Source organism: Lissotriton vulgaris, chromosome 1_2, assembly GCF_964263255.1.
Source record: "Lissotriton vulgaris chromosome 1_2, aLisVul1.2, whole genome shotgun sequence".
Taxonomy (NCBI): domain Eukaryota; kingdom Metazoa; phylum Chordata; class Amphibia; order Caudata; family Salamandridae; genus Lissotriton; species Lissotriton vulgaris.
In genome coordinates this window covers 989,266-1,016,442 of record NC_141686.1, presented here as the reverse complement: position 1 = coordinate 1,016,442, position 27,177 = coordinate 989,266, and the positions used below count along the sequence as shown (strand labels likewise).

Genomic DNA, 27,177 nt, shown 5'->3' with positions numbered 1-27,177 from the left:
GTATATGTTTAAATCTTCCCACGATCCCTTTTGAGACAGCATAATTTATTCAAACATTAGGTAGCACACAATAGCGCATTGGTCATCACTGCCAGGTTTCTCCATGAGACACCTGCATCCTACTTTATTCCACAGACACTCTGGCGACCCCTTACAGGACATGGAGCATTATCTCAGTTAGGAAACATCTCAAACACCAATCACCACTTCCTCCACGTCCTAGTTGAAGGAGATGAAGTTCCCAAATTTGAAAGCCAGAATAAAGCAGGAGTTCACTGCAATGACGCCACTTGTGCACAATCAATTTACGGAGAGAGATACTCTGCTTATCAATAAACAAAGTCTTTTCACCGCCTCCACAGTAAATGATCTGCGTCTCACTGCAGACAGGTGTCACACAGTAGAAACATTATTCACTAAGTGAGTAACCTTAGTACAAGTAGGACGTGTGCAGAGATAGGAAGAGATAGGAAGAACCCAGATACAATGTAGTTTTTTTAAACCACATTGGCACTCATGAAAGGATTATTTATCCATGCACCAGATACTAGAAGGATTGTGGCATCATACACTTACCTGCTCCAGTGTCACTGAAACTACTTTAAAGAGGCTGGAGGGTGGTTCACATACCCTTCCCACTCAAAACTGACCCTCTCAAAAGCCTGTTGTAACATTTGCTGTGTTTGCCCATAAAATGAATCCTTGTGACTGACGTATGTAGCTAAAAGATTAACTCAAAATTATTTTACATTGTGACCCATCTTCTGATAATCATGGCGATTGATTCTACTACTAATATGTGTCAGCTCTTAAGGAGAAAGGTAAAAAAATATTTGCTTCCATTGAAACTTTAAATCTGCCCTATTAGGATAGAGACATTCTGACCATTGCAATGGAATTCAAATTTGCAGTTCACTACAACAGAGAACATAATTTCGCAGTTACATTTGTAAAAATAAATGCATGTAAATTAACAAGTGCCAACCTAATGAGGTCGACACAATGTTCCTGCTCAAGGATAACTTGCACTGCTATACACCGTTTACATTATAGATATGATTATACCGGTAATTGGCTTTGGATATTGACAGCCGACTACTACAAGGCTTCACTCGCTAGCATGTAAATGAGAACACTGATTTATGACACATTTGAAATTGAGCTAGATTATCTAATAGGATACTAACATGTCCATTCCCACTGTGTTTTAAACAGCATTGAACTCCTTAAGATATAATCCCTTTTAACAGCAGAAAGACACCACCAGTGCAAGCAAATTCTGGAAAAACAAAACCTCTTCTCACCAATTATCTACTGTATTTTGAACATTTTCTAAAACTCCTTTGCCTTGAGGGCAACATGCTCATCATTCAAACATTCTGCAACCAGCTGGCAGAGTACTTCGATCAAAGGGTACAACTGATTCATGAGGAGAGTGACTAAAGTGAACCTTCCAAAGAAGCATTGGTAGGGGAAATTGAAGGTTTATTTAACCCATCTCTGATGCTGTATTCAGTACTTGGAGTCTGCAACAGGGTATAGTTTCAAAGTCTGAAAAAAAGCGACCCCGAATGTAGCTCATGCAAATAAATGAGCAACCAATAATATAGTTACCAGAGCTTTTAAAAAATCCTGGAGAAGTTGTCTGTGAAACAACCCTCTAGATTTCTAGAAGAGGGTAATATTTTGGATGAGTAGTAGATGGGGTTTTGACCCAAAGGGGGTACAGGAAGAGCCCTAATACTTCTTGGATGAATACAGTAGGTGGAGATCTTGTAAGATCTCTCTGCTGCATTCAACACAATAAATCACTGTATGCCAATGACTTCGCTTACCGAGGCGAGTGTAAAGGATATGGTGTGGCACTGGTATAGGTGACCCCTCACCGATCACTACTCTGCTTTAATACTAGATACTTTTGGATCTCCTAGAAGGATGATAACTTGTAGTTTGTATCTGGGATCTTTGCCATCGTCCATAATAACCTTCAATCTGTATATAAGACCCGTACAGGTATTATTCACTCATTCAACTGTTACACAATCTCTGATTGGGATGACCCGCAGATCCTTATCGGAGTGGAATCTCTTGCACTCTTTGCAGAACAGAAGTTGAATGCCTGCTTGGGGACAGTTCGGCAGAGGGTGGCTAAAATGTCTTAAAACTTATACCCTTGGCCTCTGTAGTAACAATGTAATAACTGCTTATGGGCTCCAATGGGATAACTGCTTGTGACCTGTCTCAATGTACAAGCCTCACAGCCCCCAGGAGAAGGTGAAATCTCTGGGGATTACCGTGGATGACAGGCTGGCCTCCAACCACCACATTTAAACTGTAACAAGTACCTGCTTTGGCTTGCTAAAGCCACTGAAGTCTAATCATCTACATGAAGGCGCAGGGACACCAGTACTATATTGCTGCATAATGTCCTAACTAGACTACTGCAATCCCCTCTACCTAGGTCTGCCATAAATCAACCCTCCATGCGCCAGTGGATTAAAAATTATGTTCTTACACTGGTCTTCAATCTTAAGAAACATGATCACATTTCAGAGACAGGTCAGACTCTGCACTGGCTCTCTTTCAATCAGAGATTTACATTCATTCAAAACATATTTGGTGCACAAAGCATTTTATTCATTTGGTATCTTGGTTGCAGTCTGCCAGTGGAAGCATTAAAGTCCTGAAAGAACACTAATATCTGCAGTAACATTTTTGCCTCAGGTTCTATGAATGAACCAAAGGCACAGTGGAGGTCACCTCTTTTGCTACCAAGTGACTAAATCATGGAACAACCTCCCTATGTCTCATATTTCGCACCACATCTTTAAGGAAAGCAGCCACAGCCCCAGTAAGTACACACACTCTTCCTCCATTTGACAACAGTCACTTCTGTTGCGCACCAGATTTTAATTACCTTAGCTTTTGAAATGGATAACTTCATCTATTTTCTAGTCAAGGTGAATTAATGAGGTTAATTATACTTCCTATGCTCAATGGGGTCTAATGCAATAAGTAAGACATGAGTGAAAAGAGTTAATCGGACATTATTTCACCAAAATTGTTGCTTAGTTGATGGTTATGCACAACATCTCGTACATTACTCTGAGGGCCCTCATGCTTGGCCCAAGATCCCAAATCTGAGCTTTAGTAATAAAACCGTTTACTTGCATGAGTCTTTCTGTTTAGGTAGTGTGGGACATCAATCACACCTCACATAGTGACTGCAATCTCTCTCCTCTATAACCTATCTGTAGGGTTCCTTAAAATGCACTTTACTCACTGAGGTTCACAGGAATGTTCTTCCGTTGTTTTGTAGTAATGCGATACCAATAACAAGAAATGCGCACCAGGACAGGGTCTATAGCACCAGGCCCTTACAGGTATTCGCTGTATTACCTGTACAACCTATGTGAACAGCAGAGACAGGTTAGCATCAGCAAACAACTCATGATTAATCCAAAACATGTAACAACCCTTAGCCTTAATACGTGTTCCTGCAGATTTTCTCCTTACTCCCAACACTTCTAAACGAGAGGATAGGACTTACACAGCATACAAGTATTTTGAATTCGTAATCAACCAAAGAGAGATTGGGAGGATCCCTTCCTGCTTTGGTGAAAGGTTTATAAACATGCTTTTTTGAAGAGTTTCAAGGCTAAGACTAGAGCTGACTTTTACAGTTCTGCTTCAAGATCTTTCTGTGTTTCTCTGTGGATGACCATGGGAAAACACTGCGTGAAGTTCCCCAAGTCAAATAAGAAAACACCCTCCAAGGACTCCAGCATCAAGACTCTTCATGGTGAACACTGCAGTCTTTTAAAGTTATGCCTATTGACAAGGAGAATAATTGGAAAAAGATTCTTGAATGCAGCCAATCTTTGCCATGGATCTAAATTGCACTGGTGAGGAAGTCTGGCTCCACGGACAGAGTGGGAGTTTATCAGCGGTACTGTAGGTCACAGCTCTAAACATGATGGTGAACTCACAAATTGGATTGCAATAGCTGTCCCTTGCCTATTCAGATGGGACACTATCAAAGGTGCTGGCTGCAAACTACCACATGTCCATCATTCCAGGAAACTTGTTTGTCGGGGAAAATACCTGCGCAGTAAGAAAAGAACCACAGGGAAGAAATCCCCAAATAGTTTGGAAGGTGTAGAAAAAGAGGCCCCGGTACATATTGTAGTTCTTACTCAACGGGAGAGGAAGCACACATGTGAAGTATGTCCAGGTAAAGAAAAGACTTGGAAATGTGATGTGCACTGTGTTTTATATCCTTTTAACTTATAAACCCAGTCCACATGCCCATCAGCAAAAGCTGATGGGTTCTTGTAAATTGGGATGAGGGCAGAGTTGGAAAGAATCCATTCAAGAGGAATTTTGGCACCAATGTAGGCATTAGTGACATGTTATTACTGGCATAAATGGCCCTGTCGTATCACAGCAACTCAGAAAAGTTGGGATTCCTAGTAGATTCAAGACTGTACATCAATGTCATCTCCATTCCTAGTCAGCGATAAAGACTGCTGGACTACAGACGTGTGATGAAATGCAGTACAAAGTCATTGCAATGTATATAAGAGGTTCAGAGGATTACTATTGTCAGAAAGGCCTTCTTTCTGTCATCCAACAAAGTAGCTGCGTTACATTAACCGATTATTACATTTAATAGTAACCTTAGGTTTAACACTGATAAACGCATGTTTATGTACATGTGTAAAATAGTATATGTTGCTTTTAAGGATTTTATTAAATGCAAGGGACAGACCAAGGATTGGGGCGTTTTGCAATGCTTGATGGCAGTACAATCGAATAATTCGCCAAAATTCGCAACACACTGAGTATTACAGGGCTATTTCAAATAGAGAATGACAATAGGCAGGGAGAGATACAGTGGAGATGAATTGAAATAGAAGTGTATAGGAAGAAGATGGGGAGGTTACAGAAGGAGAGAGGGGAAAGCCCAAGGAAGAGGAAATAGAGACGAGAGGAAGAGTGACTGATAGACGCAGAGAGCAGACATGGGTGAAGAAGTGAAAAGCTTGAAAGAGACCAAAAGGAAACACATTATTTCACCACTATCAAATAACAGGTCTTATGCTAATGAAAAGATAACCAGCTCCAAAAGGCTCAGGATGATTTCCCAGATCTGCAAACACAAAGATGATTTATATTGTCATATTAAGAAATTGATGTCAAATCCTAATAAATACATGATTAGTCGCAAAGACCAGACAAAACAGCCATTGTTTGAGGACATTTTTAAATAAAGAATATTTTATGTAACGTGCAAAAAAGTCCAATAGTACATTGTCCTACAGGCATACATACAAGCATTTGAAACAAACAATGACATATTTAAAGTCTTTTATGGGGCCCAAAAACTCAGTATTTCAAAGTGTTTGATCAGGATCCAGAAGAGAGAAAATAAGAAAGGTCGACTGATACCAGGAGCTTATACTGCCCTGTGTGTTTATATGCATATCTGACCAGAAACAGTTTAGCCCAAATAGACAAATAACACGCCTGGGACTAGCAATCTCGGTTTTGTTGTATTAAAAGGTATATTATAACTAGAAGCTAGGAAAACACGGCTGGGCTCTCTCACAGAAAGGGCATACCCGAGGGGCCCTTAGAAAGGCCCCATCAGTCGGATATGCTGCCTCTTCTCTGGAAGACGACAGTCCGGAGTAAGGCAACCCAGCAGCACGGATCCAGTGTAAGGCACCGAGGTTACAACAGAACTCATGAATATTTCAGTCTGGGGCCTGGGACTGCTTGTAGCTGCTTCCAGCATCACTCGACGTTCTTGTATTTTGTGAACAGGTTGTACAAAACCCTCAGGGTAGACTTCAGATCCAGGTTGACAACATCTGTGAAAGAAGAGAAAGGAAGATTTTTTAGACCCTTGCATCCTTTTGTCGCCGCTTAACAGTATAGGTATTCGTCTGATCGCGGCACATCACTTATTAAAGAATACGAAGGCACAATTCCCTCAGCTGCACAGAATCTCATAATAATTCATGCATGAAATCTACTTACATCCTCTACAAAGTAAACTTGGTTTTAGCAGTCTTGGCAATGCAAAGTCCCCAGAGAGACACTACAGTAAAGACATTGCGCTGCAGTGTCCAGGCCCAGCAGTCTGATCGTCTCTTACAGTCAAGCTCCCCTGATCCACAGCAGATATCATCTAAGAAACGCACCAGACTCACAAACTTCCAGGCAAGCGATGTTCATTCATTTGCATTTTAACAGAGACGAAAACTAGATTGTAAATATTCATATGCCACAAATGACATGATGCTTGCCTTTCAGGATGCAATGCCCTTTGCGAATTTGGACTGATAGTCAAAGACTTGTAAGTCAGCCATGAGGGAGGTAAAAGGTAAGCTATGCACTAACCCAAGGGGGAAAAGGCGGCTGCTATTGATAATGCTGTAGTTTGGGGGTACAATTAATGTTAGAAGCTGCAAATGAACTGGTTTCAAGGCAATCTGATCAACTGGATGATGGGCCTTGAAGGGACTGGAGTGAAGGGCATTGCTGACATAGTGAAGAAGAAAGGAAGCGGCTGTGGGCATGGTAGGAGTTATCAGAAAAGGTGTACGAGAAGACAATTATTTCTATAGTGTTTAGCCTCGAGTTCAGGGGTCATGAGGACAATATACACGAGAAGCACGGTGTGCAGATATTTGTCAGCTTAAGGTAGGCTGAGGGAGCCATGAAGGAGGGGAGGGATACAGATGCATGTTAGATTGCTTTGTGAGGGGACTATTGGCAAGAGGTGCAAACCTTAACAGAGAGAGGCAATAAAAATAAGAGGGAGCATTTTGAGGAAAGTAGCATAAATGAACTACCATTTCTCTAAGGGGGCGAGGGGTGAAAGGCAACACAATGCCTTTATCATAAAATCTGCTAGACTGCATACGCAGTCCTTCAAGGTGGGTTCCTGGCGCCCACCACTATTTTGGAAATCGTGAGCATTTTAATTGGAGATTAACATTAAAGGCAGGGTTGTGTGTATCATCGCATTGGAAGAAATAAAAGGTAAATCAACAGAACTAACAAAACTGCACCCTAGAGACAATGTTCTTATAAATTGACAAAAAAGATCGTTTCGGTACATACAGTTGAAAAGAAATATTCTGAATAGATGGTGCCAAGCGTGAAATGGAAGAAGTTCTGCAGCATCCAAGGGGATACAACAATTTGTTACTAAACTAATCCCACACTGTATTGTTGCAATTTGTGTTTAGACAGGGCAAAAACATTCCATTAATATCAAGTACATCTTTACCACTCAAAGCCATGGTGCTACTCATATCCACTTCATTCCGCAGTGTAGGTTTGGTGACTACCCAATTCAGATAAACGCTGACAAGAGAAGGGCATTTAGTTTGAAACAGACGAGGAGAAACTTGGCTTTCTCTGAACAGTTGTACAAATATTGAACACAGTGTGTAATGAGGGTTCGCCATATATCTGTGGTTGATTGTTAATGTCAACTGGGCTACCATGTATGGTAGAAGGTCAATATTGCTCTTAACACATGCTTGCTACAACTAAGGGAGTTGTATCTGTAATGGGTTTAATTATTCGTCATTATTCTAAGCTATTTTGTACTTACTTTCAGGCCTCAAATGCCATACTTGTTTATAGAGTAATGTATATTAAAAAGCTTGAATAATGTCATCAGTGAGGTCCTCAATAACGTCATAGAACATGCTGAGTGATGTAATATAGGCGGTCATAAGCAGTGCATGGCAGGGGGACACGTTCTAGTTAGCTCTGTGAAGTTCTGTTTTTTTTTAGTTCAAAACGTTATTGTTGTCACTGACATTCACCTAACTATAACGTTACTTTCACCTTTTTTTCAGTAAATTTCCATGGTTTCATTTAAACAAAAGACATCTTTTTATTATAACTAACTAGAACACTAATCAGTGACTGTCTAGTTTTTTTCAAATGTGATATTTTATTACCTCACGTAAAGCTAACTCCCGGCCGTGCGCAGCAGGGTTATATGCAGGGCCGGAACACAAACCACCCACAGGTAGCCAGCCCCGTACTGCACATGGCCTTTGGCTGTGCACAGCAGGGGATTGGTAACAGGGCATGGTTTGAGGCCAGCCCTGTATCCAACCCAACCGTAGCCAGCAGTGTTGCATAGAAACAACGTGGAAGGGACCAGAGCTTATAGGTGATTTGGTGCCTTTGCATGCTCAGCAAAAAGAACAATTGATGGACAGAATGCTGAACAATGCCATACATTCACCCCAGTACAGAGATCTGCGCCAAAAGCCATAGTTTTTTTTCTCCCAATGCCATTCCAGGTTAAATCCAGCCATATGCAAATCAGTCTTGACCCTGTTCCTCGTGGGAACAGTCTCGTCCAAACTGCCAAGCCAGGTCCTCCCTGGACCAGAAACAAGCATCTGGCACACTTAGGGTGAGAAAGCAAAAGACACATAGATAATTGATGGAATGCAGAGCAAATCAAACATTCATCCCCCAGTCAAAGGAACTGGGTTAAATCCATCGTTCTTTTGCTCACCATGCCACCCCAGTTTAGGCCCAGCCATATGCAAATCAGTCTTGACCCTGTTCCTCATGGGAACAATCCAGTCCGACTTGGTAGGCATGAACGATTAAGTGATTTGCCCAGAAACGCAGGATGGTTGAGCCAATGCAGAGACTCAAACCCTGCTTCCTCAGCTCCAAAATTGGCAGCTCTAGACATTACCCCACAACCGATTTGCACAAGAACTAAAGCAGTTTCAATATTATATACAACAAAGCCATATTTTTATGTAAGCATGCAGTATAGTAATCTTATGCAACTAACAAACTTTGACAAAGGCAATACTCCTGGCTTGTTGTACGTGTAATGTTACTTGTTGTATTACATATGTGGAGGCAATAACAGAAGCCGCAAAATACCAGTCGGGTGGAACATTATGCTGAGCACAGATTTTTAGCAGAAGTGTTTTAAGCCACGCCCTTAATTATATTGGTTGCGCCCCTTTGAGAGACCCGCAGTTTTTTCATCCCACTTAAAGCCCTGCGTATAGGTATAATCGAGCTAGGTAGATACAGGAGGTGAATAGGGTGGTATCAGGTTGTGGGATAAGAGCAAGAGATAGCTTGATGAGGTACAAATACTAGCCCTTCGTGGACTGACAGGGTCAAGAGGGTACTTAATGTGGCCTGGATGGGAGCTACAGATTTTTCACTCTGCCAGCTCCATGCGGTGCACATCTGCTGCTTGAAGATATGGGTTTAGATTATGGCCCTTTATTCAATAATTACGGGTTCACATCTAATATTTATAGCATTACACATTAAGCAGAATATTTTAGCATCCCCTGTGCTCGCTTTACCCTGTACTGAAGGGAGTTTGTCTTCCTCTGAACCCTGGCCAATTAGCGTGCTGGAGTTTACAGAGGTCCACGGAGACAAGAGCACTCAGGTCTGGCACAGCACTCGACAGAAATCATTTCCAGCGAGGGAGCAGCACATTTGCCGCTCCTTCAGATCCCTCCCAGGCGCACATCTTCAGCCCAAAACGCGCTCTGCTGCTCTGTCGCTTTAGTTTGGCAGTTTCGGAGACTGCTGCCTTCTCTGCTTCCCACACAAGCCATCAGAGCAGAAGAGCATAGTCATTAATCTTTCAGGAGAGCGTTTCCAGGCGGTATTTACAATAACATACGCAGAGAGTCAGTATCTAGCGACATGCTCCTCACGTAGCTGATGTCGGCCTACACCAAACAATGCAAAACAAGACGCATGCTCACCGGCGTCGAGGCTTGTCAGCTATTTTCCTTGTATTCATCAACTGAGCAGTAAAAGCCACACAGAGTGCAGAATAGCCGGTCCTCCATTACCGACCACACAAGTAGGCACAGGTGAAAGTGTAGGTTCCTGTCCTTTGCAAATTAGAAGTAAATCCCAAAAGGGCACCTCACTAGGAGGTGCAGGACAGGCACAGTTTCAGCTGCCCTTGTTTCTCGCTCCGTTTCGCAAACTGTGGGGTGTTGAATTGATGAACCACACATCAATTAGGTAGAAAGTGGATTTAATGTAATAGCAGAGCAGGTACACAGCCAGACAGGTTAGCAGTCAGGAGTAACTGAACACAGGGCCAGCCATTTCTGGTGGGTCACGAAAGAGTGACAAATAAAAATGCAGTTCCATTTTGTATTTATCTGGTCACATTGCTGTGTTACAAAGACAGGGGTGAAAAGTCAAGCTATGCCTTCTGACAAATTGCTGTTTATTCATGGGGATTGGTGTTTACTTTTCTCTTTCCGACTGCAAATCGAGAGGAGTTTTTAACCTCTTCAAGGCTCAAGACGAGCTCAACTTGTCATGACGCACAGTGGAGATGTGTTCATGACGAGCTGAGCTCGTCATAATGGCCGTGGAACGCCCAAGCGGGGCTAATTCCCCTCCTGTGTGGGGTGTTCCATTAAGTGGGCAGAGTCATGAGCACAGATCCACTGTGCCTCATTATGAGCTGGGCTCGTCATGAGTACTGCGGTGGAGCGCGAATGGCACCCTGCCCCCGCGCCGCAGTGGAATTAGCCCAGCGGCGAAGGGGTTAAAGTGAATTATGTAACTTCTTGCTGGGGTACACAGTGTGAAAGGAAAGGCAGTAGGATAACAAAGAAATTAAAAACCTGCAAAGGAACTGTGCCCATTTCAGAATATATCAGCAGTAAGGAAAGCAAAATAAAGTACTTTTTTGTGATTCTGAAGTGTGATGGAAACAAGGATCAAAACACTTTTACTTGGTGATGCACAAATGGTAAATATTCACTGAAACCGTATCTCCACACATTAGAATTGTCTGCTATTTAGTTTTATCAGTAAAACGGTCTGACTGTGCAAATATAGTGGCCATTTCAATAGAAATTGTTATGTCTGTAAATGACAGTGCGTTACTGCATGCTGCTTTGGTAATATATTAGTGATAGGGTGCTCAAAAATGCACCACCAGCAACATACTACACCATTACCACTCTCCTGCTAAATACATTTGCTAGACCTTGTGCGAAACTGAGATTTTCCACAATTCCGATTACTTCTGTGATACAACATTGATGACAGCAAGACTCCAAGTGAACCTTCCAGTATTTTTTGCTGCCGATTTTTGTTTTACTTAAAGCCATTTCAGCAGAGTATATGCTCCCCTCACTATATGTAATCATACACAATCCTCCAACTTGTGTATGACTTTTACACACAGTGAGAAATATGGATGTGGCCTAAATGCCAGAGCTCCTGATTTTCTATCTGGGGAACCAGGTTGATGTCCCAGCGTAGGCTCTGTGCAAATCTCAATCTTGTATGCTTAAAATAAAAATGAATCTGACAATATGTAATAGAATTTGGTGCTCATGTAGTGCATTGTATAACCGGCATAAAACTACAATATATATCTATAAGAGAGGGAGGGACCCCAAAATGCACCACTGGGGCCCGTTTTAAAACAAAACATGGAAAGGAGGTCTGACCCCCATACTCTGCTGCAGAAGGAATTTCTCAAATCAATGGTATCAACAACTTTGTGATTTTAGTGATCAGATGCCACAGGCTAGCACCCCAATCCGAAAAGTGTTCCTGCTCCACAGGCTAGCACCCCACTCTGAAAAGTGTTCCTGCTCGAGTGCAGTTCACATTCTGCAACTCTTATGGATAGATCAATATCTTGGCCACAGACCTATTGAAGGGTATGGTCAAGGTTGTAGCATTTACAAATATTTCCTAATAGAGCGGTATGAAAAGAATATGAAAGAGCATGTTATTTTGGGAATTCACAACATTTTAAAAGCATGTCTATTATTACATTAAAAACTTGCACCACCGCATGTATGTCAAAGCTTGGAGGATTTCAAAAGTTTGTTGTTCTAAAAATTGGGTCATGGTTATAAAATGCTTGGAAGTGAGGAGTCCACTGTACCCCAAGTGGAACTGTCTTACAATCCAGTATGTGCAAATACAAGCCCATTCTCTCTGCTTTCATTAGAGCCTCTGTAACCCTTGCAATATATTTGCAAATGCGATTAAAGATGGTATCCAAGACAAAAAGTCAGTGAAGCTACTCACAATTCCTCTTGTATATAAACACGTTCTGCTGACCATAAGAAGTCCGGTCATTACAGTTTTTCTTTTACATTACAGTAAAATCTGAAGCCCTAACCCCAGCTCTAGCACTCACTTAAAAACGTGTGATTCGGGGCAAATGACTTAATATTGAAATATCTAATGTGATTTAAATACCCAGTATGCTTCTTTCAAATTATGGTGGGTCCACGCTAGGAGATGCAAAGAGGTATTTAAGTCAGTGCGTGGCAGTGGAAAAGAGGATTTTTAAGTGTTCTCAGACACTTCTTATAAATCTGTGAAAATGCACCTGGCAAAATGTGCCTTTAAAATGTAATCTAAATGTAGCGCCAATGTTTCAAAAGGGCAAGCCCGTTATCATCAGAAAATATAGACATCAGCCATTGTAAACATTTCTTTGATGAAGTACACCACCTCCCAAAGATTCCTTACACGTGAAACATTTCAGCCTTCCCCTGTTTTTTTCGGTCTCCCCTAGGCAGCGCTTGCGCCATCTCTACGAGACATGTTGTATTCAGGTATAGACTTGAAGCTCCGCCCATTTTACTCCCATCTTCTCAATTGGCTTGTTACTGTTCTTTCAAAATGGTTGCTATTGACTCGCTAATAGACTTAGTAGTCCCACCTTAGTACCTCCTTTTCTCCTATTGTAACCTCCCACGAGGACTGACCCTCTTACGTGTGCTGTTACTCAGTATGTTGTATTTACAGTCTGTGAGCGCAATTTTTTAAAATGGCTTTCTCCTATTGCATGTTTAAACCAAAGGGGTTTCGTCCATTCTGGGAGCCTGGCAGGACGTCTAATACATTTTTTCAAACAAGGGGTACCAGGCCACCAATTTCAGTACTGCTAATTAATACTGCAGATTCGAAATACAACGCAAAAATCATTGTACTTTACTTTCATATTTGTATAGATTCAACTTCATTTTAAACAACTGTTCATTACTCTTGATGCATAGGAGGAATACACATTTCATTCAGTATATTGTGCGAATCAAAATTGTATGAAAAACATTTCACAAAAACATATTATAATCAAAAACAACGACAAAACACTGTTGTATTTGCATCAATTACACCAGTCCAAAATTTCAACAATTGCCTGCCAAAATTCAAATTCTATGTGGCACTATGACAGGCATGCTGCGGGGAAAAATTATTTTTTATAAAAGTTCGCTCTCGGGGTATGTTTCAGTTATGACACCCTCACTAGAGTCCCATTCAATGCTGGTCCCTCGCAGACGATTAAAGACGTGCCGACGCGTTTCCAATCCCCTTCTGCATTGGGGGATTATCATCAGGGCTTTAGACAACGGTGTAATCCTTATAGCTTTTGATGGGGTTCTTTTAAAGGTCCATCTTCTGTCCTGGAGTCTTTGTACATCTATTTCAATGACTCCCCACTTGTGTTCGTGTTTCCAGACACGGTCAACTTAGAACGTTTTGAATTCACCTTGTATGAAAGGTTCCTCTTCTACCAGATGAATTGTATCCTCATATAAATTTGGGCCAGCATCATTTCTTTGCAGCTGTGTTCTTCTGGCATAGATTCAGTATTCTTCCACCTTAATTTGGAAAGTGGCGTCTCTCACCAAACGTGTATCCTGGACTGAAACAAGCATCCTGGGACCAGTTTCGGGGTTTTGTTTTTCAGAAGAGCTGTTACACAACGCAGCATCCAATTCACGGCCACTGTGCATTCTCTGCTCTTTTCTGCCACTGCTCTCGCCTCTCCCTTCCCTCCAGCTCGCTCCCTCTCCTCTGGCAGCTTCCTCCTCCCTCCTGCTTTAAATCCTGGGGTATCACTTGGCGACCTCTCTCGGCAGGTAATCCTACCATTAATAGGTTTGGTGCACCTTGGTAAGCCTATTGCTATAGGTGTGAGTGAGTCTGTCGTACTGCCACCAGTCAATGCTGTGGGGGAATCACATACTGGACTCACATGGTATGGGACGCTATTAAGGACATTGTAAATGGACCTCATTGAGGACTGCATGATTTGTTGCAAATAATGTAGCACAGGACCACATTTATTCCATTATATCAATCTAAAATCATTATGTTTTGTAAGATTGCGGTATAGGTAATTCTGCTTTGTGCCACTTTAAATAATGGCCACCTTGTAGTAAACTCAGAACACAGTGAAAGGACGTTTGCACACCCATGCGCCTTATTGGCCGATGGACTCCAGACCTTAAAGGGCAATGTCTATAGAGCAAAACTTGTAGCTAACTTGGCACGGTATCCACTGAGCTGGAATAAAAGGCGAGAAGCCACCGTGTTCACATCCAGTGTAGCAATGTAGGTTCATCAACTCTGGCTAGGGAGGGTTAAAGACGGCCGTATTATACTTGGCAGCAAGTTAAGTAGTTAGCTATCACACTGATTTGCCATTTTGTTAGCCTCTTTGTAAGGCACTGCTCTTCTTGTCCCAAGTCTAAATTATGCCTCTGCCTTCTACTATCAATCTCTCTCCTCGTCTCCCCTTTCATATGTATGCCTCTTTTCATGTGGTCTTTGCCTTTTCCTGTGTATCATCTCCCTTTCATGTCCATGTGTCCCCCTCCCGGTTTCTGTTGCTCTCCCATTGCTTCTTTTCATAACTCGATTGCCTGATGTGGATTTCTCATTAACTTGCTTTCTTCACAATGCTTGTTGTTTTCTTTTTATATTCATTGCTTCTTTGTCCTCTTGCTCATTGCTTGCTGTTAAAGTTAGAACTGGTGGTCTCTAATTGGCAGAAGTAGGTACCTTTGACCAAATAGGGAGCCTTGCTTCTAGTCAGGGTAAGGTGGATACACACTTTAGATAACCCCTGCTCACCCCGTTGGTAGCTTGGCACGAGCAGACAGGATAATCCCAAAGGTAATGTGTAAAGTTTGTGTTCCAACACTCACAGTAACACAGTGAAAACACCACAAATGGACACCACACTTGTTTATAAAAACCAAGTATCTTTATCTAAACTACACAAGACCAAAACGACAAAAGTCCAACATACACAATTTAAAAATATGACTTTAGAAAGGTTTCAAGATCTTGTACCATAGAAATCTATGGTGCGTGACTTTGCACTAAAGTACCTGGAGATGTAACAAAAGTGCCCAAGCCAAACAGCGGCAGCGCCGGAGGCGATGCGACAGCCCTGCTGCACGCAGCAGATGGGGTGTGTCGAGTCCGGTCTGTATGGGGAGCGATGCGTCGAGTCTTCATGCCGGTTCCGGTGCGCAGGTGATGCGTCGGGAAAGCGTCTCACACAGGTACTATGAATGGATCTTCGGGATACAACAGCGATCGATACAGCAGCATTGCGCAGCACAGCATCGGCCCTCTTCAGCCACGATCCCTCAATGCATCGATTCTTGCAGCAGCAACAGGCGCTGCGACGATCTTCGCAGCGGCACGGCGATGTGATGGAAATCTTCTCGCACTGTTGAGATGCGCTGGTGAAATGTGCTGCAAGAAGAGCGATGCACAAGGTTTTGCAGTTCTTTTCACGCTTCTTCTCCTTTCAGCTCCCAAAACAGCAGCAACAACCTCCAGAGGCCCCACAACTGGGTCAAGCACTGTAGGCAGGTCAGAACTCACACAGCAGAGTTCAGGGGGAGCTGGGGGTGAAGTCCTTTTGTTCCTGGAACTTCAAAACAGGAGGCCAGCTCTCCTCAAGCCCTTGGAGATCTTCTTGAAGCAGGGGACACAGCACACAGTCCTTCTCCTTTCCTTGCCAGAATAGCAACTGCAGGTTAGCCCCAGAACACAGAGCAAGGGCAGTCCTTCTCTTCAGTTTCTCCAGCTCTTCTCCTTGGCAAAGGTTCCTCTTGAATTCCAGGATGATCTAAAGTTCAGGGGTTTTAGCTCTCATTTTTATACCCCAAAAGTCTTTGTTCTCTAGGTGTAAGGGGTCCTGGACTAAGTCTAAACCAGTTCAGGGTGCACTCTGCCAGTGCACAACTTCTTCCTTTGAGAATGTGGACCAGAGCCTTCAGACATACCGCAGGAGGTGGAGCCAGCATTGTGGAAGGCAGGCACAGCCCTATTTTCAGACACAGAAAACCATCCTTCCTTAAAGATGTGTTATTAAATTCGGAGTTCAGGGATACCAGACTAATTTCTCACCTCACTCCTATGGGAAGATATGCAGGTAAACAGGTTACACAGCATTCCCCATCCTGGCCTATGGGCAAGATAGCCTTTCTATAGTGAAAAACGAAATTGGCAGTATTTCACTATCACAACATGTTACACACACTAGTACATGTCCTACCTCTTATATACACTGCACCCTGCCCAGGGGGGTATCTTGGGCCTACCATAGGGGTGTCCTATGTGTAAGAAAAGGGAAGGGGAAGGCTCGGCAGGTGGGTACACTGACCAGATCAACATGGCAGTTAAACTGCGCGCAGGCACTGCAGTGGCAGGCATAAGACATCTTTTCAGGGCTACATATGTGGGTGGCACAATCAGTTTTGCAAGCCCACTAGTATCATTTGAGTTACCAGCGCTGACACTCAGTGCACTTTGCTAGGGACCTACTGGTAAGACAAATATGCCAATCATGGACAACCAATCACAATAACAATTTATACAGAGAGCATATGCACTTTAGCACTGATCAGCAGTGGTAAAGGTCCAAGAGTCCGTTAGCCAACAACCACAAGCCAGAAAAAACAGAGGAGGAAGAAGCAAAAAGTTTTGGGATAACCCTGCAAAAAGGGCCATTTCCAACACTTGCACCTGCCCACCCACCAGCCACCTTTCAATATTTGACCCCCTAACCCCCCTTGTTGCTTATCCTCCCATCTTAGTTGTTAGCCCTGTGGCTCTCCACACGAAAAAGCAATATAACGCCGCCAGCACTAGTCGTGTCATAGCACTTATTTCCGGCATAGTGTGCTGAGTCACACAAGACATTGCTTCTAGGCACAGGTTTTCCACAAAATATGTTACCTACATATGTAACAGACTATGTAACATATAGGTAAAAGACATTGTCATTTACATTGCCAATAGCTCTAACTCTCGCAAATGGGAAACCTATTGCATTGCACATGCTTGTTTTTAATCTCGTCGGCTAATCACACCAGGATGGGCTTTAACAATGCGGTTAGTGGGTGTGTGGAGACGGACTAGGTGACACTGCTTGCATATCAGTTACCGAAATTATAATGTACTGCACTTACTAAAATGTTGAGATATTTATCTGACGCCAGCAGCGTTCTCCCTCCCCCCTGCACAGTTGAAGCTCCTCCTGGGGGTAATTAGTCTGACAAACCGTGGAATGCACCCGACGAGCTTTGAAGTGGTAGTGACCTGATGACGTAGGAGCGACATTTCAAGCACCCGTAATGTAATGCACTACTTCCTGCTGGCTAAGGGTAATCAGGTTTCCCAGAATGCACCGAAATACTAGCATCTGTGGCAACACCTGATGCTGAACACTTCGGCTACTGAAATTATCACAAGCTGGATTTAGCAGAATACAACGGGGAATTTTGCTAAGATGCCAGTAGTGCATGACACAGTGTTTGCCTAAAAAGTGGATGGCAAATCTGATAAACTGTTATTAAAAAAAAAATTGCATTGAAAATGTGAAACTTGTTCCTCACAAAAACGAAGTATTTAGCTGTAACCTTTATTTGGGGCAACTACACAATGTTCACACATGCCAAAACGGTATTCTTGAGACATCGCTGCTTAATTGTTAACACCCTTAGAGCTGTCCCTGTGATTTGCTCGTGTCCCACGTCACCAGTAGTCCTGAAACCAAGTGCTACTGTTTGGCTGAGGCTTGTAGCTTATCTCACTCAGTAATGTTATAATGCTGCCGCTACTCTTGAACACCAATAGGAGACTGTGTTTACAGTGACGCAATTGCTTGTTTTAATACTGCGATTATCTGTGTAACCCTTACAATAATCTCAGACAGGCTACATTTGAGTTTGTGGAAAGTTGTCGACAGTGTTAACACCAGTTATGGAGAACATAAGTACTACACTGTGCCCAGCATTACATGAGAAATAAAAATAGGACTAAAACCCAGAGCTACATTAGTTTTCTTTAGAGAAATCCAAGCTTAGGGAGGGCAATAAAAACATTTTAAATGGCTTCCCTTTGTAAACTTTGTAGCTCCAGGTCTAACTCAGCCATACATCCTTATTCAAGCACAATGATGAACATCCTACCTTCAGGGCGTGCCTTCGGTTTCTTAAGCCCACCGTCCTGCATGAGCTCAAATGCAAAAGATACATTGTGGACCTGAGAAGAGACCATAAAATATTGCTAATTATATGAAAAAGCATCAAAATATGTTCAAAACAAATGTTATTTGTTGGAAGAAATAAACATTAACTATGTAATATGACAGAATAGGATACTTAAATAACATTCTGTATTTACAATTAAAGGTCATAATTTTTCTTTACGTAAGCTCCTGATAATTAATGACAGAAGTGAGTTATGAAATTGTATATTTCAATTGCCAATTTAAATTGGGCTTCTTACTTCAGAAGAGGAAATGACCAGAGAAGAAGCACTTCTATTCTGATTATAAAACCCTTCTCGGCATAAAAATAGAATAATGTAACCGGTCCCAATTTATATCTGCAGTCAGAGGAAGTCTGGTATTAAGCAGGTGTGTAGATCTGCTCCTCTTCAGGGAAAGAACCCCCAGGGCACACATATAGTGCTGGTGCGTCACAAATGAAAGAAACCCGAGTAAAACGTAGGATTTTTGTAGTTTGCATCTTCTTTACTAAATCGTAGATTTATAGGTGCTCGGGTGCAACACATCATAATCATGTTTGTATGCCCAAATGAACATGTGATCTTCAGCTTGTATTGCCCTTCAATGCAAATCTTTTTACTGTAACTGTTCACAACTATTGAAATCTCCCCCCTTGGTACATGTTCCTACACTTTGAGGGTCTTTCATCTTGGGCATTTATGTGGGAATAAGGTAAGAACTTCAGCATGGAAAATTCGTTGCAAAAATGTATAAATACCCTCTAAATTACAATTGTGTGGGAGTTGACCTGGTTTGCACTAGACTTTCTGTGCACATTTTATACCCTCCTGGGTATGTACAGCAATTAAATGCATGTTCTGGCGAAGTTGTATACACTACACATACACAGATCACACTTGTTTTACACATGTAAATCATGCAAAATGCAAGCGTTGATAAACTGCTAACTTTACCAAGAGGACACGATGCTCAAATGAGTCTAAAAAAGATTCTCTCCAAGATCACGTGAACCGTTGGTGAATTTTTTGAAAGATGGTGGATTATCAAGGCTCCAGAAGACAGCCAACACAACAACAGAGACAAGGCGTTCCAGTACCTGCAGCTATAGCTAAACCCCTCCTGCTACGTCGACATGTTTCAGCCAGCATTTATGATGGAGACACTTTGCACTTCTAGATACATTTATCCCACTGTCTTTTAGCGCAGGCAAATGAGACAACAATTACAAGTAATCAGGTTGCAGTTTCAAAAAAGCGAATCTGCCAGGTGGGAGACAGAGTCAATCGACTCATGTTGAAACATTTTCACACCACAAAGGTATACATTGCGAATTGTCACGCACCTTCTGTTCAAAGTTTTCAGGTGTCAAGTAAAAGTTGTACAGAGGAACAAAGTAGTCCTCAAGTAGTCCCATGAGTAAAACTAAGTACACACCATCCGCAAACTAAAAGGAAAGGAGAACAAAAGGATCAGAAGAGAGTAAAAAGACAACGTGTAAACATTTACAGTGACACAATGTAAATCGATTATTAACAATGTCTGTTAAATATTGCAAACTTTTCAGTACAATTCACCCTCAAAATATCGAAACGTAACTATAAATTGTTTAACAGGCAGTTTTATTTCTTCACACCTTAGCTTAATTACCCAAAGGGAATTAAAATACACAAACAACCACGTATATTGTAGCACAAATTCTTTACCCTACACCTTTTTGAAGCAGCATTGCCTCGTGTTTTTTTTTAAGTTTAATCAGACTTTTTTGCTTTTGCATACAATTAAATAGGGCTCAACTTAAATTTTTAGTTGATGTAATTTTGACCAATTTGTGAATTCCTTGCTTTGATTCAGTTTTGAAATGTTCTGAAAAATAAATGGAACGTACCTGTAAATGCTGCCTTAGCCTATCATTTCCCGTGTCAGATTGTGTGACCTCATGCATTGCAAGGTGTGAGAGAGTGGCTTTAAAAACTATCTTCAGCCAAGCCAATATGCCAAAATGATTTTTAAGTGAACGTGGTTCTTAATTGATGGACGAGTGTGACTGTGAATGTGTAACAAGCCATTGGTTTGGATGAAAGATTAATGAATTGGTGCACAGGCAGGTGTAGTGCGGCTAAGGCCACAGATGCATGAAAGGTTGACTAGGAGTATATTGATAGATGATGGGATGAAACACTGAGTGAACGAAGAGTAAATGAATAAGAGCGCACATGGATGGAGGTAAGTTACAGCAATCTAAAAGGCTGAAACCAGAAATAGCAATATGTTATTTTTTTAAATACCAATAGCCAGAGCAAGCCTTGCAACAGGGCTGGACACTGCTGTATCAAGAGCACCCACATACATATAAATATTTACTTACATTATTTCAGTGCCTGCATTAAGCAGGAGTGAGCACCATCGCACTAAATGCCCATTACATCCCAAGAACGAGCACAATTTGATTTTTCCACATTATTCACTTATCCTAAATGCATGCTCACATGTGGTCCGTTAGTCGGTAATCATTAATGAGTTTTGAAATTTCTACCATCACTCATTCACCTCGAATATGTGTTCAGAGTTGCACTAATTAATCTCGAGTATGAGACTAGATTTATAGCTTTACTTAGACAACTTGCTAGCATCACTGCATTTGAAACATCACTCAATCGCAGCACAGGTTCAGATTCCCACCATCAGCTCGGTGAAAATTTCAACACGCACTAACAACCACCATCACTCACTAATCCTCAGAACATACCAGCATTTGCCCACCAGCTCCATATTACTGCCGCATTCCATGGGCAAATGCAACAAAAAACTGCATTTGACTCTATAACAATTTTCCTCTTGTGATGCCGTCGCACAAGGGTGCAGTGCAACAAGTCGTGATAGTTGTACCTCTGAAATCAGGCAAAAGAGTGTGGTAGCTCAAGTCATCACTAGAGGTCCCAATGAAGACCAACAAAAGGGGGAAATACTATAGGTCCCCATGAAGTCATCCCAAAGGGTGCATTAGCAAACATGCCATTGCAAAATGGTCTTCAAAAATCAGCACACAGGCGTAGTACAGAATCAATAACAAGATGCTGAGCCCTCAGAAGCCCTCAAACCCTACTCTATAAAAAATATCAATGCTCTGTCTCCCATACTGGAAACTTTCAAAGGCATCCCACAACTAGAAACCAGTGACTGAAGGAGCGGCAGTTGTGTAACCCATGATCTGTGCCCATTGCCCTCACACAGTCTCTTACAGGAAGGAATTGGTTGTGGCAGGACCTAGAGGGTCTAGCAGAAGCAGCAACAGGAAGCTCTTATACCAAGCATGCCACCACTCCATGAGTGGAGTGGTGTGGCTCACTGGTTAGTGGCGGCAGACCCGGGAGCAGAGGACGGCCGGGACCAGGGTTCAATTCCCAACGCGGCAGGGTCTTGGACCAGGGTCAGCGGACTCGATGATTCTTGCCTCGGTACCTACTCTAACTAGGGATCACACTCAGCAACTCTGGGCATTAGCTTGCCTCATCTCGACAACGGCCCCCCACATACGACGGGGATGCCTGGTTTCACCTTGGAGATACCCAGTAGGGACCATCTCACAGGGAAAGCCAGGACGGGTTCCCCAGCGGTCTATAGTGCAGAGATACTCCTTCAGGAGTCGATTCTAGAGCGTTAGAAACCCGCAATAATAAGGAGCTTGGACCAGAGGGAAGTTGGACAGATCGTCTGACATAAGTGCTGCGTGTCTCTTGCATAGGCATGCACTTTTGAGACCATTACAGTATGTGCAAGTGCATGAAAGAATGTACATATACATACATGGATTTACAATGAGAACATGCGTCTACAACACCACAGGGCTAGGCACAGAAATGTACTATTAATACTTGCCGGGGATCACATTTTTAATTTAAATTAGACCTAGGAAGCCCTTATGGAGAAAAGAAAGGGAGTTTTCGAAGTGAGTGTGTATAATTTTAGGCAGAATCAGGCATCTACATATCAACAATCCTTTGCATGTATCCCAACAATCTTCTTGCACAAGCCTGAATCTTTTGGGTTCCTTTTATTAGATTAGAGAAGCCTCCAGTCCTTCTATTCAAAACAGCACGTGAACAGTATTGCACTTTAAATAAAGTTGGGTTATAATTTTTGCCACCGACATACTTTTTCACTGTGTAGAATCCATATAAACACAATAGGGAGTGAATTGTTCTCGAGGAATTTGTATAGTGCCTTTTGCCTGGATTCACTCATACTTTGTCTGACAGTGGTGTACAGGTTAAGAATTTTTGAAGTGTTTCTGGCTATACAGAGATCCAACAACCTTGTACCAAAAACGGCTATTTTACCTATCAGCCATATGTTTGCCATAATCATATAATCATCAACAGGTGTGTGTGTAGTTATTTGCAATTTGAAGAACAAGTAAACAAGTTGACATCGATTTGTTTTCTTCTCATCAAAACACAGAGCACAATTCTACTTTTACTTTCGGCCTTCTCCGGACCACCATCCAGACCTGTATCATTTCCAGAACAGACTACTGCAACTCACTGTACCCCATTACCTCTTTCCAAATGTTCAATTCACCCAAAACCCAGCAGAAAGAATCCTCAGCCTCAATGGAAATTCCTATTTCCTCATTTCTAGCCAATCTTTATTGGCACCCAGGGATGAAACTAGTTCACTTCAAATTCCTTTGCATGCCCATCATGCTTTTGCGAGAAGTGTCCATGATTTCATACACGCTACAAACCTAGCAGAGAACATCACTCCGCCACTCAGCGAGACCTAGCCACACACACTGCTTTCGCAGGAGCAGAGCTGGCAGCCGATCTGACTGTTTCTACCGTAAAGGCATGACATGCTCTTCGATGCTCCCGGAGACAAACTGATGAAAATCATTTCATCTTTCGCAGCCATTTGAATATGGAGTTCTATTGAATCGTAGCAGCTTCTTCTGAAAAGTCTGCTCCTGCGCATCTCAGGATTCAGCACCGGGACACATGTTCCAGCCTAGAAACTGCAAAAGCCGGGTCTGGTGGCTCAATGGACTGATGCATCCATTGCAGGGGCCTGTGTTCGAGCTCATGGTCACAGGTTCAAATCCCGGCGGGTCCACTCAGCCTTTCATCCATCTGAGGTCGATAAAATGAGTACCATTGAGTTGGGTAACAATGAACATCTTTTATTCAGCGCCAAGAGACCTCTGGGTGAACGTGCGCTTTACAAATACACATGTTATGTTATGTGTTATGTTATGCACTTATAACTCTCAAATAAATAAATCATTGGGGGTACCACAAGTACTGCCTTACAAAAACCCACAGTTGGATGGATCAAAAGTGACTTTGACTAAACACTTCTGACTGAGATCCTGCTGCTAAGCTGCAACAATCCCAGTACACTCCCATTGAATTTACTACTTCATTGAGCTGTCTGCAACTCTCTATTCAAAGTCTGTAACCTGCAGGTGAAAATGGGGGCAAACTTAACCCCAGTTTAAAAGTGATCACTGCCATTACCATCTGCATGCCCTTCACAAAACCATACCCCTGCTGCACTTACTACCATGCGGATCTGTTAAATGCAAGGAACGCCTTGAAAATACATTTGTTTCAACCCCTCCCTTGGACATTGTCTGTGCTGTACAAAAACAATCAACAAAACAAAAACAATTATCATATATACAATGATCAGAACTCTCATTTCTATTGATTTATAGCTGGACCAGGTGCTCTAATTCATCTTTGCATAGAGAGAACACCACTCAATCCTACATATAACAGACCATGGTTACTCATTCTTAACTATTGGAAGGTACTAAAAGGATGATTCTCCATTTGCTTGTAAGTTAGGCTTTAGATGCCTTTTTAAAGTACCAGATATGTACATCCCAAACTTATAAACCAAGATAGAGTTAACTGTAGAGCTTTAAAGGGACTAGGTGTGGCAGCTCATGCACATATATCTAAAGAAGACTAAACAGCGATCAACATTGTGGCTTCCTACAGCTCAGCAAGAATCTGGGGCCCTACAATCTACTTATGTATGGTAGGTTGTGTGTGAACAAAGTAATTGTGGGAAAAAGTTAAACATCTACATCTGAGGGTATTACGAACAACATTCCTATGACACTTAATAGCACACAAGAACCTGAGAATCACAATCTTCCTCAGTCATGACGAACAGTACTCTTTTCACCATGAAATAGTGCCATCTGTGAACTCCATCTGGCAGAGGGCCATGGGACTAAGGTGAGTAGTAACGAGACCAATGCGAATTATCAGGAAATACCTTCATTACTTAAGGTAGAAAATGTGGCATTGTTGTACAACACTGAACAAACAGTCCTGGTCCAGGTTAGGCTAAATATCTCAATGCGATCTAGACCAGAATGGCCCAGTGTAAACACGTAAATGCAGAGAACAGCATTCCACCTTCTAAGCACCATGCCTAGATCAGTCACTCTGCACCTGGGTTCCAAATTTTTAGTGTCATAAGTTAGAAAGGCAACAATAACCATGTGCCCAGATTTTCACTCTAGTTTTCAACTGGATTTGCTCCGCTCTTTCTCAACCAGCTCTGCTTGGAAATTCCTATGTGCAGAATTGCTGACATTACGCGTTCTCTTCGGTGGCGTATAGATCTAACCAAGGCTCTTCCCACTGTTGAAAGAGACCTTGCACCACCTTCGAGTGAGGACGCCATTCCTGATCCATCATGCACCTGCGGCGGAGTTTGTCCGCCCTGGTGTTCAGAGAACCTGCCAGGTGTTGCACCACCAGGGAAATGCCCTGATGTTCCTGCCATGTCCAGAGACGGAGAGCCTCTTGACATAGGGTCCACGACCACACCCTGCCCTAATTGTTGCAGTACCACATGGCAGTGGTGTTGTCCGTGAACACCTGCACTACTCTTCCCTGGACAAGGGGGAGGAATGCCTTGAGTGCAAGACGAATCGGCCAAAGCTCCAGAAGGTCGATATGGAGCCCGGACTTCGTCGGAGACCAGAGGCCTCTGATCTCTACCTCCCCATTTGGCTGCCCCATCCCAGACGTGATGAATCGGTCACCACTTTGAACTCTGGCTGAGGAAAGGAGAGGGATCTGCCATCGGCCCAATTCTTGTTCCTGAGCTGTTGGTGTGCAGTGCCCTCCGAGATCTGGACGCAATCGGACAGGTTCCTATGATGCTGTGCTCACTGGAACTTCTGGTCCCACTGTAGAGCCCGCATATGCCATCTGGCATGATCCACCAGCGGGATGCAGGAGGCCATCAGACCCAGTAGCCAGAGTATCATCCTGACCGAAACCCAGGATAGAGGCTGAAAGATCAGAATCATAGCTCGATTATCCCGGACTCGCAGCTCGGGAGGATAGACCAGAAACTGTGTTGTGTTCAGAACTGCTCCGATGAAGTGGAGATTCTGAGAGGGAGTACGGTATGACTTCGGCACATTGATGGAAAACCCAAGTGAATGCAGGAGGTTGGCCGTAGTCTGGAGGTGGAAGACGACTGCCTGTGGCCAGCGTGCCTTCAACAACCAGTCGTCGGGATAGGGTAAGACTGGAACCCCTGATCTGCGACCACCGCCATCACTTTCGTGAACCCCCGAGGGGCGCTGGTAAGGCTAAAGGGGGGCACTTTATACTGAAAGTGCTTGTGGCCTTCCGTGAACCACAGGTAACGCTGGTGGGCCGGCAGGACAGGGGAATGTGAAAATAAGCATCCTGCAAGTCCAATGCTACCATCCAGTCTCCAAGATTGAAGGCAGACAGGACCTGAGCCAGGGTCAACATCTTGAACTTCTCCTTCCGGAAGTAGCGGTTGACGTTCCAGAGATCCAAGATAGGACGCAAGCCCTTGTCCTTCTTGGACACCAGAAAGTAGTGGGAATAGCAACCACGACTTACTTCCGGGGCCGGAGCTCGTTCGATGGCGCCCTTGGCCAAGAGAGCCATAACTTCCTGTTGGAGAAGGGCCAGATGATCCTCCGACATTCGATTGTACTGATGTGGCATGGCTGGGGGGGTAGTCTGGAAGGGGGTGGATTAGCCCCTTTGGACTATCTGTAAAACACACCTGTCCAACGTGATGGTAAGCCAGTGGGGAGAGGATGGTGAACTCTGCCACCCACTAGCATGTGATGGGCCTGAAAGGTCGGACTAGGAGGGTTTGGAGGCTGCTGCAGAGGGGCGGTGGTGGACTGTCCCGCCCGCTGGCCCCCAGAATCACGTAGCTGGTTCCCACACGCTGGGACTGAACAGCTTGTGCCGGCCTGTGGCCCTGAAAGAAACATGGTGGGACACCCCTTCCATAGCCACGAAAGGAGCAAAAATCAGACAATGCAGGGCATGTAGTGGAGAGGCCCAAGGACTTGGCCATAGCCCGAAAGTCGTTTAAGCACTCTAGCGCACTGTCTGCTTTGTCACCAACAGGCAACGGCCATCAAAAGGCATGTTCATCAGAGTGTTCTGGACATCCCCAGAAAAGCCAGTCGACCTCAGCAAGGCATAGCGTCGAAGGGCTACCGATGTTGAAATTGTCCTACCCAGTGAGTGGGTGTTGTCCAGTCCACAGCGGATAGTAAACTTCTCTCACCTCTGCAACTGCACGGGAGAACACGGCCCGGGCCTCCTCCGGGCACTGAGGAAGCACTTGCGCCACAGTGAGAATAACAGCCCAACAGACATGCAGTGTTTACTGACCGCAGTCCCAAGCTGGAGGAAGAGAACACCTTCTTCCCAGGTTGGTCCAGCTTTTTGGATTTCCTATAAGTTGGAGCGTTAGGGAAGGCGTCTTTGAAG

The 27,177-nt window shown here is 43.3% G+C and overlaps 1 protein-coding gene across 3 annotated transcripts in view; it reads right to left on the bottom strand.

Moving 5' to 3' along the window:
- Positions 1-5,249: 5,249 nt before the first annotated feature.
- PARVB (parvin beta) overlaps positions 5,250-27,177 on the bottom strand; it is a 543,452-nt gene continuing 521,524 nt past the window's right edge. For all 3 annotated transcript variants that reach the window (XM_086952727.1, XM_086952729.1, XM_086952728.1), the window contains exons 11-13: positions 19,722-19,823; positions 18,318-18,390; positions 5,250-5,876 (exon numbers count right to left, since the gene is read on the bottom strand). In XM_086952727.1, the coding sequence (XP_086808853.1) occupies positions 5,800-5,876; positions 18,318-18,390; positions 19,722-19,823 (252 nt within the window). In that variant the 3' untranslated portion in view covers positions 5,250-5,799. The remainder of the gene's footprint in view (positions 5,877-18,317; positions 18,391-19,721; positions 19,824-27,177) is intronic.